The sequence below is a fragment of the Camelus ferus genome, chromosome 4 (genome assembly GCF_009834535.1).
Source record: "Camelus ferus isolate YT-003-E chromosome 4, BCGSAC_Cfer_1.0, whole genome shotgun sequence".
Taxonomy (NCBI): domain Eukaryota; kingdom Metazoa; phylum Chordata; class Mammalia; order Artiodactyla; family Camelidae; genus Camelus; species Camelus ferus.
In genome coordinates, this window is record NC_045699.1 from 34,645,380 (window position 1) to 34,667,097 (window position 21,718).

General features: G+C 37.8%; 1 protein-coding gene across 10 annotated transcripts in view; it reads left to right on the forward strand.

Moving 5' to 3' along the window:
- C4H9orf135 (chromosome 4 C9orf135 homolog) overlaps positions 1 to 21,718 on the forward strand; it is a 240,842-nt gene that overhangs the window by 41,654 nt on the left and 177,470 nt on the right. For all 10 annotated transcript variants that reach the window (XR_004319249.1, XR_004319252.1, XR_004319251.1 and 7 more), the window contains one exon: positions 14,263 to 14,371. Coding sequence is in view for 4 of the 10 variants with exons in the window: in XM_014551797.2 (XP_014407283.1) it covers positions 14,263 to 14,371 (109 nt within the window). In the remaining 6 variants the exon portion in view is untranslated. The remainder of the gene's footprint in view (positions 1 to 14,262; positions 14,372 to 21,718) is intronic.

Consider the following 21,718-nt stretch of genomic DNA (forward strand, 5'->3'; position numbering starts at 1 on the left):
TCTTCCTAGTTGCAGTACATGACTTACTAGGGACTGAAAGATACCAAGGAAATTTTGAATTGCTGTAGGGACAAATGATATTCATACTTTAAGGAGACATTTTAATTTCTTAAAAAATCATTGTAAATTATAACATTGTGTGACATTAGAGATGATATAATAGTAGACCAATGATATGGAACTATATTCACTATCGAGTGGGTAGCAGAATTAGAAATTTGCACACAACGCAGATACATATATAAAATTTATTTTTAAAACTGATCCTCATGATTTTTCAACCATTGGTTACTATAGAAAAATTCAAACTTGCCAATTAAAGGGTTTCTTTGTCTCTTTGAGTTTAAAATTTGTTTCAGGTTGAAATAGTCTATTTCAAAACAATGCCCACTCTTTATGAGTCCTTCCTCCTCTACCCTCTCTTTTCACCAGTGTTATCTGTGTGTGCATAAGGGGCCGAAGTTCTATGATATTTTGGTGATGGGGGAGTGAGGCTCTCAGATCTCTGTGTGGGTCCTTGTTCTTGCTCACCTCATCCTTTACCCAACTTCTGTGCCTTTTGCTGATGAATTTGTGACTAATCCACTTGGTTTGCTGAGGACCTGATGTCTCTGCTTACAGACTCAGTTTCATTTTGGCTCTCATTGGCACTATGGATCTCCATGTCATGCTCATCCTCCCTGGCCCCTGACTTAGGCTGGTAGTAGCCACTGTGCTGGAGCACCTCATCCCTCAACACTGCAGCCCTTCAGCTGGCCCACTGACACTCAATTCAGCTTCCATCAAGTGCCCTGTAGGGAGAGTGTGGATATGCTAGGGTTTTCCCAGAAGAGTTTACTCCCATTGGCCTGAGACTTATTAAAAGCCCTTCTCTCACTTTTTAAAGTGATCTTTAAAAGATAAATGATAGGGTCACTCTACATAGGCCATGTTTGGGAACTTTTGGGTCTTGTTATTAATAAAAATTTAAGAAATTTAGATCTTTTATTTCTCAACAATTCCTAACTTTCCTGAAAAACATCTCACTCAGGACTCTAAAGTTTGACTGTTAGTCAGAAGTTAATCAGGACCATTTTATTTTTCTTCATATTCCTAGCAAAACAGTCCTAAGTCTTCCCAAGGCTAATGTGGATGCCTCTGATTTATTAAAGCAAAGGTTATTTTAAAGAGTTAATCAAAGTATAAATTTTTTTAACATTTTTAATTGATTTCTAATTTTACAACGTTGTGTCAAATTCCAGTGTAGAGCACAAAGTGTAAATATTAGTATTTGAAAATATAATATTGCTATAAGTAAGTTAAAAAAAAGCATGTAATTAATTCTTTTGTTAAAAATATATGTCTATATGCACTGAAAAGAGACTGAAAGAATATTCACTATACAACACAAAATATTTATTACTGGATGGTGGATTTATGGATTATTTGTCCTTTTCTTTTTTTCCCCTTTGCCACTTCTACATTTTCCATAATGAAATGTGTATTGTTTCATAATAAGAATTACTTATGAAAATTTAGTATCATTTTCTAAAGCTTTTCCCCTGAAGCAAACATTCTTTAAATAATCAGAATTTAGACACAATACTTCATCTCTTTTGGAGTCTGAGTCATTCTTCATGATATTATGAGTCTTTTTAAAATATCTTTTTTGATTGCTAGTTTATGTTGGGTAAAAAAGATGATGCTATTTACATTCATTTGGTTTAACCACGCTTTCATTCTTGTCTGTGTTCTGTAATGGTAGATCCTACCCCATGGTTATTTTTGATCTAGTGCTCCATTATTCTTATTCCTCAACATACGCACATACCCACAAATGCTTTTGAGGGTAGTAGTTTTTTTTTGGCGGGGGAAGCACCTTATTTTCTATTTTTCAAGATGATCCAGGACACTCTGCATCGTTTTGTCCTGACTATATTTTTATTTCAATGCTGTTCACTTTTATGAAATTCCAAACAAATTCGTTTTCTGAAAACCAGTAGTTATAGAATTGTTTTGCCTTGACCTTTGTGTGAGGTTTTGCTCAATTTAACTGGCGGCCAAAATAAAACAGTTTTGCTTGCAAGATAAACCGTTATAAGGCAGGGTATTATAGGACAGACATTTCCCTATGTGAGTGCAATTGGATTAGGAAAGATCATTGCTGTATACAAGTACCTGTGTCTGAGCCAACCCCCTACCTACACTTGGGACCATCTCCCTCCTGGGCCACAGGAGCCACTACAGCCTTCTCATAATGCTGCTGTAGTCTTTCTTCTCACACATAGTCATGTACTTTTTCATCCACTTTTTTTCTCTTTTTGATGATCCCTTTCTAGGTAAGGATGTGGAGAGTAGGGAGGAGGTGAGAAGAATGTTGGGCTTAGTGACATTTTGATAAAGAGAAGTTTAGTCTGTGGATACATGGATACCCAGGCTCAGGGCTCAAGGCTTTCAAAAGCACTAGAAGTAGTACTATTAGACAAACTTCTCTGAGTTGGCCTGGGAAGCCACCCCGTTAGTACTGTTTTCTGTGTGTACTACTCAGACTTCTTTTGGTTGCAAGTGATAGATACTCAGCTTGCACTAGCCTGAGGAAGCAAGAAAATGAATTAATTCATGATATTCCTGGAATGATTCATCACTATATAAGAAAAAGGGCAAGGGTGCAGCTCCACCTTATAACAACAGGAGTAAGGGATGCGAATGCAACCAGGTCTTGCTACATTTATCCTCTCTCTACCTCTTTGGGTGTTTGCATTATGTTATCATTGAAGAGTGTGGGAAACATGGCTGCTGTAGTTTTGGGATTTATATCTGACATCTTCATCCCCCAAAAATGTTGGTTTTAAGGTATTTTGAATTTTAAATTCAAAAATTTCAGGTCAGGTATCCATTCCTGGTTCAAGTATCTGTTTGTGTCATCTGACTGGGCAAGGTTTGGTGGAAAATGGCATTTCTCCAATAGCCATAGGGCACAGTGGACATACCCAGGAGAAAGGAGAGCTGGGTTGATAATCCTATCCTGTCCTGTAGATATCTGCTTTATCTATTATATCCTATAGAGAGCTACTCTAATGGAGAATGAATTCCAAATTCCAAACACTCATTTTTATAGAAAATTTTTAAATATAACCCATTAATATTATTGGTGATTTCCTACATTAGGTGTTATTTTGATTTAAAACTCCTTGCCCCACCCATCCCAATGCAGTTTTGAAAAATTGACCTTAGATGTAACAATTAGGAAACAGAAATCCTGTGTAGAGATTAGGTGAACATATCTTTGCTATGCTTTGAAAAAGTTCTAAATAAATTTGAATATCAGTATTACTATTTTTGATAGACACATCAGATAGAGTGCTCTGGGGACATCCAAGAGGACCACTTCAGTCTATTACACTAGGGAAAGTTTTCTGGAGGAGGTTGTCTTAGCTCCTAGGATTCACATGGAGTTTGTAAAGCTGGCACATTAGTTAGTTTTCAGCTGAGGTCATTACTATCCTTTCCCTCCCCCCGGAGTGTCTGAAAATACGTGTGCATTTTTCATTGCACAATGACTGGTAACCAGTGATGTCAAGTGTGTGATTGCAAAAATTGTGACTTTTATTCCTAGGGTGGCCACAGCATCTTAATAGCATTTATCCATCTATCCGTATGATGCCCAAGTTACATATCCATAAACCTGCAGCCAGATGGGTGTGGACAATAGAGCTAATATATATCTAGGGCCAACACATTCAGGTTAGCTAGTGTGCGTACGAATATTCATAGAAGGGTGTGAACAGCAGAATCCCTAAAAGATCTTCACAGAAAAGGAATTCCCTACTCATTGCTGTATAAGAATCCAGAGCTTTCAGAGCTCATTGGCACTTGCTCTCATTGTGGGGGTGCATGCCAACAAAGCAACCAAATAGTTATTGCTGGCAGTCTCCTGGAGTTTTAAGATATTGTGGCCTTCTACCTAGACCTTAAAAGAATAAGTAATGTGTGTTGTGTGAATTAAAAGAATTTAGTCTAGATGGATTGTATTTCCTTTATTGGAATTTTTTTGTATGTTTAAACAGTCCTGTAATAAGTATAAGTAATTGGGAAAGGCTGCTTCTGGTTGGCTTACACTTATATCAAGGTGAGTGTAGTGAATGTAATGTGATCCATTATAGGTCTTATTGACTCCACCCATGTCTGTGTATCTCTGACAAGTGAGCAGGTCAAGGCAGGTCGAATGTCCTGCTAGACATTCAGGCATGAATAAGAAATTTCCTCCCATAATAAAACCATCTGGGACTAGTACTGTTTTGAGGGTAACTCTTTTTTTCCTTTGACAACTTCTTTATTTCTTCTTTGGGAATTGTCTGTTTAGACTTCTTGTCTCTACTGAGGACAAATTTGGTAAATTGTTTTTCGTAGAAAGTTATGTATACTACCTAGTGTTCCAAATATATTTGCATAGAGTTACGGAAAGTAGTCTTTAAAGATTTTTAAATTTTTCTTCTTTTGATAATTATATCTTATTTTTATTAAGATATAGTTCACATTCTGTATAGTCATCCTTTTAAAGCATATAATTCAATGGCTTTTAGTATATTCACAGAGTGGTACATCTGTCAACACAACTGATTTTAGAACATTTTCACTAACCCTAAAAGAAATCTGGTTCCCTATGCCCCTGAGCCCTAGGCAACCACTAATGTACTTTCTTTCTTTATAGATTTGCCTATTCTGGACATTTCATATGAACGGAATCATATAATATATGGCCCTATGTGACTGGCTTCTTTTACTCGGCATAATGTTTTTAAGGTTTATCTGTGTTGTAGCATGTATCAATACTTTATTTCTTTTTGTTGCCTAATAATAGTCCATTTTTTGCATATTATATCCCTCTATTTTGTTTGTGTCTCCCCTTGCTTTTTTCTTGATTTTTTTAGATAGGAGTTTGTCTATTTTGCTTACTTATTCATTTATTTTGTTTTCTAATTTATTGACTTTTGCTTTTATTTTGAATTATTCTATCATTCAGATTTCTTTTGGCTTGCTTATTTTTTATGTTTTCGAATTTAGATGTTTATTTATTTTCATTGTTCATTTCTATTGGTATAAGTACTTAAAGCTTTGAATTTTTTTCTGGTTTCTACCTTAGCTGCATCCTATTGATTCTTACAAGTGGTATTTCTTTTTATTGGTATTTTTAAAAAATTCAGCAATTTGTTAGTATTGATCTTTGATTAAAGAGTTGTTTGATAAAATGCTTAAATATTTTGAAATTGAAAAAGGTTCTCTTTTACAATGTGTTATGAATTTTAAGTTTTATTGCATTGCCATTTATATCTTTCAAACATACTGAAATACTTTTTCTTAATTTTTATGAAATTTCCGTATGCTCTTGAAGTTGTGTTCTTTAGGCAAGTCACCAAATATTGGTTTCACTCTTTCCGTATGAAGACTGATTATGTTTACCCATTTACCCAAGGAAAATGACTTAAATTCTATTCAGTCATAGGTCAAAAGTCTAAGATCTCCATGTGTTGTGCTGTTATCTTTCTACAAAGTCTAGCTGTGGCTCTACTTGTTCAGAAACCTATAAAGCAGAAAATTTTTTTGCTCAGTCTCCATATGACCAATATAGAGTGGTGGGACAGGGACAAGATAACTGTAATAAGCACTTCAACTCAGAAAGGGGAAGGATGGAAGTGACAGAGCAGTCTTTTGTCCATGGCTGTTCTTAAATCCTGTCAGGCAGGCATTGTTAGGGAGTCCTACGTTGGTGTCAGGAATATTCTTTGCTTAGACCCTGATTCCGTTTCCTGGCAGCAGCTTCCCTTTCCCATTGTTCTTTTGGTGCTTAGCTCTGCCCTGTGTATGGTCTTTTCTTTTCCATTATTCTCCTTGACCACACCTGCAATGGATGTTGTAAAATATGCCTTCCTATGGGTTGGTTGTTTGTCTTTTGCAGTTCACTTCCTGTTCCCAGAAGTTTGGGGGCCAAAAGGTATTTTAAATATCGAACAGTTAAAGGAATTTAAATGCAGGCTCCTGGCTTATTTGAAAATACAATTCTTAAAAAAAAAAAATAGTAAGTTTCCTATTTGTTTGAATCTACTTAGTTGTTACTGGCCTCTCCATCCTCTCCATCCTCTGGTATCAGTTTCCTATTGTCTTTACCTGGTCTTTAGCCAGTGCCATATATTTTCGATTTTTGTTACAGAAGCACTCCTTCCACTTCTGGTACTTATTTCTATATTAGAATAGGCTAGGCTTACTCTATGATAACAAACAGTTCTGAAAATTTCAGTGGCTTAGCACATAAAGATTTATTTTCTGCTCACACAGTCTGCTTTAGGATTTTGTTGGAGGGTGGGACACCCCTCCACATAGATACTCTGGGACTCAGGCTGATAGAGGCTCCATTATCTAGAAAGTCACCAATTGCTCTGGCAGGGGAAGAAAAAGTCAAGAATTATAAATGAGCTTTCACTGTCTTAGCTCAGAAATAATAGATATCATTACTGCTCATTTTTATTTCATTGGCCAAGCTAGTCAAATGGCCTAACTGCAAGGGAGCTGGGAATTTTTACTTCTTATATTTCTAGTAAAAAAAGGAGAAATTGTATTGGCAAACATAATATCTATCACGTATGAAAGACTTGCTTATAAAACTCCCCTCCAAAGTGGGCTCTAGGGCTAGACTTTTGTCCCTCCAGCCCTGAAGCCATTGCCCCTGTGCAATGTTAGCAAATAGTCCAAAGGCATCAGCAATCTTGGTTTTCTGAAGTTCTGTTTACTCCTTTGGTTACAGGCTTTCATTCCAAAAATTGGCCTGGAAGTTCCCCACTGGAATTTCAGCTCTTAAATACTTTTATTCTGTTGGAATTTAGAAATATATATTTTAACCACCTAGCATTTTCCATTGTTTTCAGTGAAAGAATTTATCTGCATAACTATAGGAATGTAGTTTGGTTCATGGTCTGAGATTTCCTACTTCTGGACAATCTCACTACTGAGATTTCTTGCTATAGTCTCTAGTCTCTAATTCTTCCACTTGTCTTCAACTGGATCTTGGCTGCTTACAGTCCTTACACATGATGTAATCTAGGGAATATAACTTCTGACTGCCAAAAATTCATTTGCTTTTAATGTTCTTTCATCTTTTGTTCTTTGCTGCTTTTGAATGATTTCTAGGAAGAAATGGAAAAATGTTAATTTGTGTAGCTATGTTCATAATGGAAGACAGTTTTAACTCTAGATTCTATTTATGAAGAAAGGTTATTTCATTTGTTTCTAACGTGAATGAAATGAATTGATTTTAAGCCAAGAACCTTGTATTATATACTCAGTATGCATTGCTCATGGATTCATGGAAGTGTGCATTAAAATGGGACTTAAGCTCACATAATATAATTACTTGATGTTATCCTAGAGTAATTAATTCACATCATCTAAGCTGATGATATTAAGACTATAGGGATAGGAATTTAGAGGTAATGAGGCGTTTGCTTTTTCTTTTGCAGGGGCCAAACCAGTCTCCATACCATTCATTCATGCCAATATACTGCTAAGGTGTTCTTTGGATGACAGTAATTACTAATATATAATACATTTCAAAAACTCTGTCTCTTTTCAGTCCTACTATTCTACCACCCAGAATGTGTTTGGCCAAACAATATAAGCTGTTTCTGGAGGGGAGATCAAAGGAACTATAAGAAGCATCTTACGATTTGAAGATAACTGAGATCTGGTTGTCGAAACATAGAGAAACAGAACATCCCAATTCTGACTTGACTAAGACAGTCCTGGTTTTTACCACTCCCAGTGTACTTAGTACCTAATTTCCCTCTAACAGTGTCCCAGGTGGAATAATCAATTATCGTGTCACCCCACTTAATACATGTGCCTTCAGCTGTTTTCAAAGTCATGTATTTGGCAGTTAATCAGACTGACAATATTTACTTAACATTTCAACTGTTAAGATAGACAAGGTTTATGATGTATTCCTGATGTAATACTGATGTATTCCTTTTGTTTCTTCCCAGTATTCTACATAGGGCTTTCTGTTTTGGGAGAGTTTCTAAGAAAAAAATTTTTTTTAATGATGGGTCTTATTTACATGCCACTCAATATATGTTGAGTGAAGAAAATGACTTCACTTATCTGTTTCTGTCAAATAGTTTTCTTCTGAGTGCAGTTTAGGTTTCAAATTCTGTGGTTTTATAGTTATAGATGCACAAATGACATAGAGCATGAGACACATCAGGAAACAAAGTCCTTCTTCATAAGTCTGAAATGTCAACATTTCTCCCAAGGACATAAGATTTTCTTTATGACTCTTGCAAATACATCTAAAAGTCTTCATTTGTCAGTTTGATAAATGTGCCACCAAACAGCACTACCTTGGCATATAAATCATTTGCCCGTGAAATCTTTAAAGAGGATTGTCAAATTTTTTTTTGGAGTCTTTGATTCTACTGGTTTTATGCTTTTAATGTGTCAGGAAATATAGCTGACTCTCTGGGGTAATTTTCATTTAAAGTCCTAGATAGCAGATGATTATAAAACCTAATAGAAAAGGTATCTTTCTCTTCTCATTTGGGTTAGATTTACTTCAGAAAATACAATAGCTGACAGAGTAACTGTGAACTACATTAATAGTTCTAAAATTTAAAATTAATATATTCTGCCATCTAGAGTCTTAACTAAACATTTTTAACATCTTTGAAATTCGCAAAGAAATGGTGTCTCTTGTCAAGTAACCAGAAACCAGAATTCTGCTCAGATTTTCATTGTTCCCATGTCAGATATTGCTCAGATTCACACCCCCTTTGCCATCATTGTAATGCATATGTATACTGAGAGTTTTCCCATTCAGCAAGCAGATTTATAATTCCTTTAAAAACAGGTTTTTGTTGCAAAGGACTAGCATCTCTATTTGCATAATCACTCCTTCTTTATGTGTGCTTTTGCAGAGCAAGCTGGGATGCACTTTATTTTTATGGGCATGTTTGAAAGCCTTTGCTTTCAGGATTTATATTAAAGTGACAGTGACAAAATGTAAGAAATTCAATGAACCAATCAATCATTTGAGATTTAATGAGCATTTACAACCTGTTAGACTATGTTAGGCACTGGGATCACAAAGATGAATAAAAAATAATCCCCATGTCAAAGATGCTCTTGGCCTAATGAAAAGGAAGATTGATTAATGGATGATTATTTTAAAATGTGAAAAGTGGAGAAGTGATAAAGATAATGATTTCTTTGCAAACCCCCACTTTACTTCTCCCACATAGTCATGAGACCACAGAAACCCTACAGAGTAACTTGGTCTCCTTTCCTGCAAGGAGAATCCTATGGCCTAAACCCACCCTGTCCTTCCCTGGAAGCTGGACCACTATGGCTTGGGGCAGCCTGAGGGGAGCCGCAGGTCCCTGCCTGAGTATGCTCTAGAGTTGAGTTTGTTTAGTCCTGCAACTCACTAAAGGATTTATATGTGTTCAATCAAGGGGGGCTTACAGATTCAATTTGATGTGAAATCATTCAACTCTTATGGTTAGAAACCAAAGCTCCCAAACGACCCCAGAAACAGATTCAGAAAATACTTTTCACAAGGCATTACTTGGGACTATATTAGGCCTGAGGAGACAAGACAATACAGGATCTAGAATGTTCAGGTGATTATAGGATTGGTGGTGGGAAGTTGCCCAGAATGGGACCTGCTCATGCTATCTTTGCCCTGCTAGATTCTCTTGACCTTAACCCTCCCTAAATCAGTCCAGGTGGCATTTTTGACAACAGGGTCATGGTTCCAAGCTCCTTTTTATACAGTTGGCTGCTCTGATCCTGTTCATTTGTAATTCTACTCATATTCATAACTATTTGTCCCACAGTAGGGTAGAGAAAGCAAATTTCTTGTAATTAAGGATGTTTTACATAAAGATTTCTCATATGAAGAAATAGCTACAGCATTCAGCTCTGGACTTGATAGAGCAAAGTCCTCAGCAGAAGCAAGGCTGTTGTCAAAGAAAATTTTGGCCCTGCTGGCAAGAGGCCCTGTGGGCTCTCCTTCCAGCAGGAATGTCAGCCTGTATATGCACACCTGGCATCAAAAACAGCTCTTCTGACTTCAGTCAGCAGCATGAAATACCTGTATTCAAGCTATTTTGGCCTTGAACTGACTGCTGCTGGTCAAATTCACGTCTAGGGAAATTAATACCTGCAGAATCCAGCCTGTAGACTAGATCAGTGCTGGTCAGTGATGACCTTTTTTACTAATCCAAGGTGATGTACAAACTGTGAAGACAATGTAGCAAGTTTTTCACATAGCTAAATTTATTCAGTTTAAGGAACTCTGAGATTGTTTTTACTTATCTTTGTTGTTAGAGGTCTTCTTATTAAGGTGATAGATGGTTATTTTTCTTTTCATGTTCTTGTCAAGACAAAAAGTTGGCAATTTTATGTTGGTTTTACAAATTTGGGGGAAAATTTTGATGCTCTGTGAAACACTTAAGATTTGGGAACCACTGATCTAAGAGTGTGGTACATAATCATGCTCTAGAGCTTTCTCCACTTTGGCACTTCTGACATTTTGGGTCAGATATTTCTTTGTTGTGGAGGGCTGTCCTGGGCATTGTAGGATGTTTAGCAGCATTGCTGGACTCTACCCACTAGATGCCAGTAATAACCCACCCCACCCAGATGCAACAACTAAAAATGTCTCCAGACATTGGCAAATGTCTCAGGGTGGGTTGCAATGGACTAGGTGAAAGCTGTGGTCAAAAAGTTTGAAAGTTACTGTTCTAGAGACATTGTAAGTTTTATTTTATCATATTCATTATTTTCTCATAATTTTTATTGCAATAAATGAGAAGTCATGGCAAGTTGTATGGTAACCATAAAGGAGTACAGGTAGTAAGGCAAACAAGGCTATATAAAGTATATATATGTATATATTATTATAGTTTGATTATTTTTATTTTGGGGCATTATATGTATGTTTGTCTTACAAAGATGCTATAAGGCTTAATTGGTATTGACAGAGTATTTAAAAATACCTGTCTGAAATATATTGTAAATAGACACAATATTATTACACATAATATTTTGTATTTATATATCACTTTTCACTTGAGGCTCTCAATCTATTGATTTTTCTCCTCAGTGTATGATTTTCAGTTTGTCTCAAGGAAACTGAGGCACAAGCCAGTGTCCAAGTGACATAATAAAGTCAGGGAATAATTAGGCCTCCCATTTCCTTTATGATACCCTAATCACTTTTACTATATTATTATTTGTAGTAAGTATATATTTGGTATATAGTAAATGTATATTTTATATTTTACTGTATTTTATATATTTTATAATTTTTTAACACATATATTTATCTTTGCAAGGCTGGCAGCCCCTTGTAAGTAGGGCCAAGTCTTTAGCTCTGTATCTCTCAGGCTCTGTAGGCTGTGGGCGCACTGTTTGTGGGCAGCTGGCAGGCATCAGGGAATACCAGTTGCATTAGCTTAGTCCTCCAAAGTTTCATTATAGACTCATATTTTAATGCTGGGATTTTTGGCTGCTATCTGAGATTGTGGTAAGAAAAAGAAAATATCTGCATTTTTTATAAAAAATAATCTTGTTATAATACAACTTAAAATGTATGGTGGGATAATCAAGGCTGCATTTTGACTTTCATGGACACTAATTATCTTTGCCTTCATGGGTCCCTTCCTCCATTAAAAAAAAGAAAGTTTAAAATAATGGTTTGTGACTGCTTTGGTATAAAAACAGATATAATCCAAACTAGATTATGTATTTTTTTCTGATTTAAAAATGATTAGAACACTCTCCTGGGCCCCTAAAAGTATCACAAGCCCTGGGCACGGTGCCAATGGTGCCTAATAAAGAGGTGGGCCCTGGACCCAATACACTGAAATGTTAAGTTGGCCCCTTCATTCCTGTGCTCCTAGGGAGGTATTCTGGTTTTATTGTCTCAGAGAAATAACCCAGCAGGCAACAAAGGAGCCAGATTTTTGGTTTTGGACTTTGAAAGCTTTGGTCTTAGGATGATACCATAGATTTGGAAGACTAGATGAAGAAGGGCTACCCAGGATCCCAAATTTGAATTAAGACCTTGGAAATCCTAGAGCAGATAGGACCTATCACTGCCTAGCCCTTCATTCTCAGGGTAGTGTTTTCAGAGCTGTTGAAGTGTGGGGCTTTTATGTGTCCCCCAAGCCCAGTGTGGTGGGAACATGAAACAAGTACCTTCTTGGTGTGCCAGGCAAACGGCTCAGGGATGACAGATGGCATCTGGGTTTCCAGGAACCCTGCGTGGAGAGGGACACAAGAAAGTTTTTGGTGGGGTAGATAGTGGCATTCCTGTGGCAGACTGCGAGTCTGTGTAGACAGTGTGGCAGGACCAGGAGTGCCATAGCAGAGACCTGCATGGATCCACAATTGAAGACCACAGGAGAATAAGGATTTTTCCACAGATGCCAGCAAGAAGAAATGATGACAACAAAGATGGATTCTTGGCATTGTGGTACCATGAATGGACCCTTTAGAGTTGGAAAGGACCCAGAATTGATTAAGATTAAGGCTTTTTCCACCTGGAAATTTGAACACTTGGAAAGGAAATTAGGTACAATTATGGGGAAAAAAAGTTGCAATTCTTGTACACCAGAATTTTTTTGAAGCCGGGTTACTATTCACTATACATAGATGTTTATGGTGCTTTACAGTATTTGAAGGACATTCCACTTTTATTTTTTTATTTTTAACTCTTATAAAAATTTTAAAAACCATTGGTATTATTTCTGTCCTCAATTTACACACGTGAAAATGAAAGCACAGAATAGTTAAGTAATTTCTCCGAGGTCACACAGATATGACTTGGCTGAGCAATGACTCAAATCCATGGCCCGCTCACTCTATCACTCCTGGTTCTTAACGTCATCCAGTATTCCCCCTGCAAACTTCAGTGAGAGCTTTCTGTCAGGCTCTCAAAAAATGATGTGGTACCAAAATAATTCTAGTGTTTTGCAGTTAATGCTCAAATGTGAGGAGAGCAGAGGGCTCACATACTGGAGCTCTGCAGTCCCACCCTAGGCTCCCTTGCTGCTGCATTCTGTGCAGAGCTCTGCTCCCATGCTTGGAGGTGAGGAGGAAAGGGTGTAATTTGAATGCAGTGCAGGGGCCCAGCCCCAGTGCAGTGGGATAAGGCCCTTGGGGGCAGGCGATCAGGTCCTAAAGGGTCTCCTAACTTGGATGCTGGGTGCTCATCCAAGTTAGTGGATGCTGTTCTGCTTACCGGCCCTGTGCCCACACTCATCACATTGTAGATTTTTCTTTTTAATTGTCTGTGTCTCTCTCCAGAATGTGAGCAACTGAAGGCAGGGACTGTATTACACTTACTCCCCATTGTATCCCCTGAACCTAACAAAATACCTGGCATGTAGTAGGTATTTAAAATGTTTGAATGAACAAAGAGATGGGTGGATGGATGAGTGAGTGGATAGGTGCATAAATTCTTGGGTATCTCAGTGTCCCTTACACAGTCCTAGCCCCATATCCCTTAATAGCAGAGCCCCTTTGGATGGGTGTTTGTATTCAGCTTCCTTTATCTCACCCAAGAAAGCTTTGTGAAAATAGCTTTTTCTTCTGTGGGCCACTTCACCTTCTTTTTCCTTCCCTGTCCCCGAATCCCTCCTTTATTATTTCCAACCATCCTTTAGTCAAGATGTTTGGAATATTTTTTTCCTCTTCCACTTACATGTTTTAAGAACTGTTTTTTTTTAGCTTATGTTTAACTGTCAGCTTCCTTTAGATCCTCTTTAGCAGCAGGAAGCACATGTTATAAGTCCATATGAGTAAATACTTTGCTGTTTCTCATTTTGAAAAAAAAATTGTAATTAAAATTCATGGTAGAAAAAATTTCTGAAGTGGTAAGTTGCCTTTCTAAGATATTACCATGTTTTATTTTAGAATTTACTTTCAATAACTAATCTACATTATTAAGATTCACTTCATTGGTGTCACTGAACAATGACTGTGTTGGGTAAGTATTGTTTTATGTATTATTAGTTTTATCAAATGTGCTAAATTGTTTTTAGGAAGTAGCCTCAGCATTACTTGAAAAGAATTGGAAATATGTTATATGTCCCAAATCCAGTAAATTATAATTAGAACAATGTCACAAATATAGTAAATTTTCATTGGATAATCTTTTAAAAATTTAAATGCAATAAATGATAAATAAGCATTATCCCTTAACAGATTCTAATTTTTTTCCTTAAGGCATCGTGACAGAGAAGCTTATCCCAAAGATTATGATATAGAGGGTCCTGAGGAAGTAAGAAAACTGTGTAATTCAACATATTGGCGACTTGGAACCAGTGAACCCCCAGTAAGTAGTTGCTGCTAATTTCTTTAAGTCTGGAATCTTCCTCCTAGTGAAACATGAAAAAGTAGAGGGAGGAGCACTTTGTCAGTTGCACTCCCCTTGACTATGTTGATTGCTTAGGCAGATGACTTAGTCACTGTGTGCTTCAGTGACCTTACCTATAAAATGTGCACACTTCATAAGGTTATTGGGAAAGTAAAATAATGCAAATAAAGTGCCTAGCACATGGCAAGTGCTCAAGAAATTATTACTGTTCTGATGCTCTTGCTGCAGCTGCACCATCCTGCTAGATGTCTCCTTTAACCTTCACCATCACCCTGTGAAGTAGGTATTGTTATCTCTATTTTACAGAGGGGAGAAACTCCTACAAGTTAAGTAACTTAAAGTTAAAACGTTAGGGAGTGAAAGAGTGAAGAGTTTGAACCCAGTTCTTTGATTTCATATCTTTTGTACTTAAGGTGGTACAGTTGTGAGTATTTAAATACGTTATTATTATCCTCATAACATTTGTTACAACCCAGTTACAAAAGGAATGTTCATTGTATAAGTACTTCCTATTTGAATTGCTTTGGGTGGGTTACTCATTGGCTGTTTAGGTGTCTGACCAATCAGTATGAGGCAACTCAACTCCCCAGAGACTCCCAAATTCTGTCCTACAATGTCAAGAGCTTTGAGAATAGTTGAAGACTCAATTCAACCTTATAAGATGGCTTTGGGGCCTGAAAAGGACACATATGAATGTGTTGAGAAGACTGGGTTTGTATCACATTCTGCCCCCAAAGGCTGGGCTAGTTTGAAAAAGGGCAAGCTGAGGAAGATCCATAATTCTACATTGGGAGTGGTTCTAGAAAATTCTCTGTTCTTCAGGGTATGGGAATGAATTAGCCTATCAGAGCCCATGCTGTTTCCTCCCTTCCTCTTACACTTGCCATAGACAGAGAAGAATAAAGACAGCCTGAAAAATGGGGATTTATTATATAAAGATACAGCTACCTGGATACAAAACAAGGATACTTACAGGAATGAAGACAGCTCTAAAGCAAGACATTCTCTCTGTCTCGCTCTCTGTCACACACACACACACACACACAGAATCTCTTTTGGCATCTCTGTTTCTCTCTACTGTGTTCTCTCGCCCCACAGCTCACATCTCAGGTGCATTCTGATGGTTTCCTCACTTTCCACCCTGCCCTCTTGCCTTTGCACCAGGCTGTCTAATTGGGCATTAGCCAGCACATTGATCAGGTTCTCCAGTCTGATCCCCAACTCAGTAAATAACCACCTTGCCTCGGTCCCCTAAACCCTGCTTAACTTTACTTTCTTGATCATGGCCAGGACAAGAGCAACTTAAGCAAGGCAGGCATTGCCTGGCATGCACTTAGCATTTTTGACCCTTAACAGCATTTATTTTTGATTTCTAAAGGAAATTTTTCTTGATCTCTAGATTGTGGGTAGAAGTGAGATGAAGTGAAACAAGAGGTGTAGGAACCTCAGACATTCATTCCTTGTATTCTATGCATTGTAGCAGTCAAGCCTTAGGTTTAATATAGGATGTATAAATAAGATAATATTTACCTTCTCTATGACTTTTGTTCATGGTCATTGAAACTTTGTCCTTCCTCTACCATGTGTACAGTGTGTATTAGATAGGAAGTTACCGAACCAAACTTGGGTCCACTTGCCCAACATGTGGCAAAGCCAATCTACTGATACTAGGTTGTAGTTAAGGAAAGTACAGCATTTGTTGCAGGGCCAAGGAAGGAGAATGGGAACTTCAAGCTCAGAAGACCTGAACTCCCTGATGGCTTTCAGGGAAGGGCTCTTAAAGGCAACATTAGTTGTAGGGTGTCTGATCAGCTTATGGACATCCTTCTGATTGGTTGGTGGTGAGGTAACAGGGTGGTATTTGGGAAGTTAATATCAACTTTCTGGTTCTAACCAATCTGGGGCCTACGTGCTTGTTGTCAGCATGTAGTTAACGTCTTCCATCTGGCAAGTGTCTGCAAAAGAACTCAAGGATGTGGCTCAGGATATTATCTATACCCCTTGGGGAGGAACTAAAGGCCTTTGCCTTTGTTTTATGGCTAAACTATTAAACTAAAATTATTGTTTTGTCTTATTTTCCTGTTTTCCTTTGTTTCTGGATTTTCTCACTTCTCTGATTAAATTTGCTCTTTGGAACTTGGGGAAGGCCTAGGAGGCTAAAGCTTTGCAGCAAACAAAAGGCTGGAGGGGGACATGGAAGAGGAGGGTTGTCCCTTGGAAGGCCCTACAGGGTCCTGCTCAGTATCAGGAAGGAAAATAGACCAAGGAGTCACTGTTTCTGATTAAGCTATCTTAATAGTAAGTTACGTTTTTCTCTATAAACTTTGTATATTAAAGACTTGTTCATCCATCTTGTTTCTTTACTCTTCTCAAGAAAGTTATAAAGTGTGACCATTTTAACAATATTGATTCTTCCAATCCAAGAGCATGGAATATCTTTCCATTTTTTAGTCTTCTTTAATTTCCTTCATCAATGGTTTATAGTTTTCTGTGTATAATTCTTTCACCTCCTTGGTTAGATTTAGTCCCAGATATTTTATTACTTTGGGTGCTATTTTAAAGGGGATTGTTTCTTTACTTTCTTTTTCTGTTGATTTATCGTTAGTGTAAAGAAATGCAATTGATTTTTGAACGTTAATTTTGTAACCTGCTACCTTGCTGAATTCTTCAATCAGCTCTAGTAGCTTTTGTGTGGACCTTTTAGGGTTTTCTATATATAGTAACATGTCGTCAGCATATAGTGACACTTTTACCTCTTCTTTTCCAATTTGGATCCCTTTTATTTCTTTCTCTTGTCTGACTGCTGTGGCTAGGACTTCCAGGACTATGTTGAATAGGAGTGGTGATAGTGGGCATCCTTGTCTTGTCCCAGATTTTAGTGGGAAGCTTTTGAGTTTTTCACCGTTGAGTACTATGCTGGCAGTAGGTTTGTCATATGTAGCTTTTATTATGTTGAGATATGTTCCCTCTATACCCACTTTGGCGAGAGTTTTTATCATAAATGGGTGTTGAATTTTATCAAATGCTTTTTCTGCATCGATTGAGATGATCATGTGGTTTTTGTCCTTTCTCTTGTTGATGTGATGTATTACATTGATTGATTTGTGTATGTTGAACCAGCCTTGTGTACCTGGGATGAACCCCGCTTGGTCATGATGTATAATCTTTTTTATGTGTTGTTGGATTCTATTTGCTAAAATTTTGGTGAGGATTTTGGCGTCTATGTTCATCAGTGATATTGGCCTATCATTCTCTTTTTTTGTAGTGTCTTTGCCTGGTTTTGGTATCAGGGTGATGGTGGCTTCATAGAATGAGTCTGGGAGTATTCCCTCCTTTTCAGTCTTCTGGAAGAGTTTGAGAAGGACTGGTATGAGTTCTTCTTTGTATGTTTGGTAGAATTCCCCGGTGAAGCCGTCTGGTCCTGGACTTTTATTTGTAGGGAGGTTTTCACACTGCCCAAGGCAATCTACAGATTTAATGCAATCCCTATCCAATTACCCAGGACATATTTCACAGAACTAGAACAAATCATAATAAAATTTATATGGAACCATCAAAGACCTAGAATTGCCAAAGCATTACTGAAGAGAAAGAAAGTGGCTGGAGGAATAACTCTCCCAGACTTCAGACAATACTATAGAGCTACAGTCATCAAGACAGCATGGTATTGGTACCAAAACAGACATATAGACCAATGGAACAGAATAGAGAGCCCAGAAATGAACCCACAAACTTTTGGTCAACTCATCTTCGACAAAGGAGGCAAGAATATACAATGGAATAAAGACAGTCTCTTCAGCAAATGGTGTTGGGAAAACTGGACAGCAGCATGTAAAACAATGAAGCTGGAACACTCCCTTACACCATATACAAAAATCAACTCAAAATGGATTAAAGACTTAAACATAAGACAAGATACAATAAACCTCCTAGAGGAAAACATAGGCAAAACATTATCTGACATACATTTAAAAAATTTTCTCCTAGAAGAAATAAAAGCAAGAATAAACAAATGGGACCTAATGAAACTTACAAGCTTCTGCACAGCAAAGGAAACCAGAAGTAAAACAAGAAGACAACCTACGGAATGGGAGAAAATTTTTGCAAGTGAAACTGACAAAGGCTTGATCTCCAGAATATATAAGCAGCTCATACGACTCAATAAGAAAAAAATAAACAACCCAATCCAAAAATGGGCAGAAGACCTAAACAAGCAATTCTCCAAGGAAGACATACAAATGATCAAAAAGCACATGAAAAAATGCTCAATATCACTAATTATCAGAGAAATGCAAATCAAAACTACAATGAGGTATCACCTCACACCAGTCAGAATGGCCGTCATTCAAAAATCCACAAATGACAAATTCTGGAGAGGCTGTGGAGAAAGGGGAACCCTCCTACACTGCTGGTGGGAATGCAGTTTGGTGCAGCCACTATGGAAAACAGTGTGGAGATTCCTCAAAAGACTAGGAATAGACTTACCATATGACCCAGGAATCCCACTCTTGGGCTTGTATCCAGAAGGAACCCTACTTCAGGATGACACCTGCACCCCAATGTTCATAGCAGCACTATTTACAATAGCCAAAACATGGAAACAGCCTAAATGTCCATCAACAGGTGACTGGATAAAGAAGAAGTGGTATATTTATACAATGGAATACTACTCAGCCATAAAAACCGACAACATAATGCCATTTGCAGCAACATGGATGCTCCTGGAGAATGTCATTCTAAGTGAAGTAAGCCAGAAAGAGAAAGAAAAATACCATATGAGATCGCTCGTATGTGGAATCTAAAAAACAAAAACAAAAACAAACAAACAAAAACATAGCGTAAATACAGGACAGAAATAGACTCATAGACAGAGAATACAGACTTGTGGTTACCAGGGGGGTGGAGGGTGGGAAGGGATAGACTGGGATTTCAAAATTGTAGAATAGATAAACAAGATTACACTGTATAGCACAGGGAAATATACACAAAATGTTATAACTCAGAGAGAAAAAAATGTGACAATGAGTGTGTATATGTCCATGAATGACTGAAAAATTGTGATGAACACTGGAATTTGACACAACATTGTAAAATGATTATAAATCAATAAAAAATCTTAAAAAAAAAAAGAAAATTATAAAGTTAAGAAGAAAGATATTATTATTCCAGTTCTAAACCTAGACTTACTGATCTTAAATGATTCCCTCAAGGTCCCATGTGTAAAAACAAGGGGGATTCAGGCTCAGGGTCTCCATACCTTCATGTGTCAACTGTGATGTTGGATGTAGTGGGAAGATGAATGAGTCCCTCTTCCTCTTGCTACAGACTTTTGATAGAGGTCTGAAACTAGAATACTCTTGATAGTTGGTGGGAACTTCACATCCTAAAGCAAAGTGTTGGGCCATCTAGGTAAGATCTTCTTAGAGATCCTAAACTAGGTTAGGCCAGTATGAGTGGTTGTGTCCTTGAAGACTAGAGTTTAAAGAGGATTTATTTAGTTGTGGATTGTGTGTCCTTTCTTCCCTAGTTGAGAGGCATTTCAAGGGAAATACTCAGATTAATAATGTGTGTCCTGGTATTTAGATCAATATAGGTTCTCACTCAATGACACATGTCTGAGAACTTCAAGATAAGAAGTCATGCTTGATCTGATGGAGCAGAAAGAGAGAGGGAGCAAACAGCCCTTAGAGTGAGGATGGTGGTGGTTTACCCAGGGGACCCACTAGAGAGAATTTTCCAGAGTGCTCTCGAAAGAGCAAAAAGACTCAGCATAAGAGACCCACCAGATACCCAAGGCTTAGGAAGAGGAGTTACAATCAACTAGGAGGAGATGCTTTGCCGGCTTCCAGCAAGCTGTTGTTGGAGGTCCTGTGAGAGAATCTCTGGAAACAATTACGCATGTGCCCCACAAGAAGAGCCAGTTTTGAATGTCCTTCAAGCCCAAGGCTGTTAGCACAAGTCAGAAGAGTAAAGGCCAGTTAACATTATGCCTTTTCACCTAATCTTTCCCCATTATCCAGTCATTGCCTATGAATAGGGGGAGGTAGAAGAGAGAGACCCAAGGGAAATGGCAGTGGAGCAAGGCCTCACCTACTGTAGGCTTCTAGACCTAGAGCAGCTCCAAGCTGGGGAGGTGATAAGCTTAAATCTAATACACTTAGAAGTTTTGATTATTTCCCTGGACAGGAAAATTTCATAACTAAAACGAGATCCTTCTTGAGATTAAGGAGCCCAGAAAAACTATGGGACTTGCCTAAAATTTCCATTATTCAAAAGGAAAGAACTAGCCTTCAATGAGGGATGGAAGGAACAGCTTGATTAAAATAAAGTTGCTTCATGATTGCATTCTATTGATGCAACAGGATCAGTTGAGTAAGACAGTTACATGAACAATGCCTCATTCATCCTCTGGACAACTCTTCATGGAGGTACCACAAGTGACCTGCATTGTATAAATGAGGAAACGGAGGCCAAATGAAGCTTAATAACTTGTTCAAAGTCAAACAGCTAGAAAGAGTATTAAAAATTAAAGTCCATTTTTTTCTCCTGGTTCCAAAGTCTAAGATCTTAAATACTTTTCCAAATTGCCTCTTGGAGTGCCAAGCTGCGCCACTCCCAGACCTTTTACCCACTAACATTGTAACCTCCTTGCAGAAAATGAACCTGATTATTTTTTTTTTCTGGCTTCGACATCTCACTGCATATGTGTTGGGGCATTGATTTCTTAACATCTTAGCTATAACCTCTGCCTGTTTCCCAGATTATGTCCACACATGCTAGCTAGCCCTGTTCCCATCTGATTCTTCTAGTGAATGCCTTCTTAGTATTTATGATGTCTTTTTTTTTTTCAAGATTGCTTCTGAATGGCTGCTTCTTATGTCCACCAGCATTTCTATTTGGCAGATTGAAGGTCTCTTTGCCCTTAAATGCTGCCACTAGGGCTAATGTGAGCATTGTTTATTTTTAACAGGACTTAAAATGGGCCTCTCTTTGTCTACATTTTGGCAGTGACTCCAAAAGGCCAAGAACAAAAGTGAAATACTAGGCCCCTTAGGTGAGGCCCTCGAAGAAGATGATGGTGACCTTATGCCACTACTCACATGAAGGATTTAAGAGGATTGAAATCCAAGAAGCCAAAAAGGGAGTTTGAGAATAGAGACAGGACTTTGGAAAAGGTGTGCTGTAAGTGTCATCTGCAAACCCCACTGAGTGCCTAGTGAAGTTAGTGATACAAGTCTTCAATGATCTGTCCAAAACAGATCAGAGCAGATGCAGAGCAGAAAGAGGGAAACTGGCTACATATAC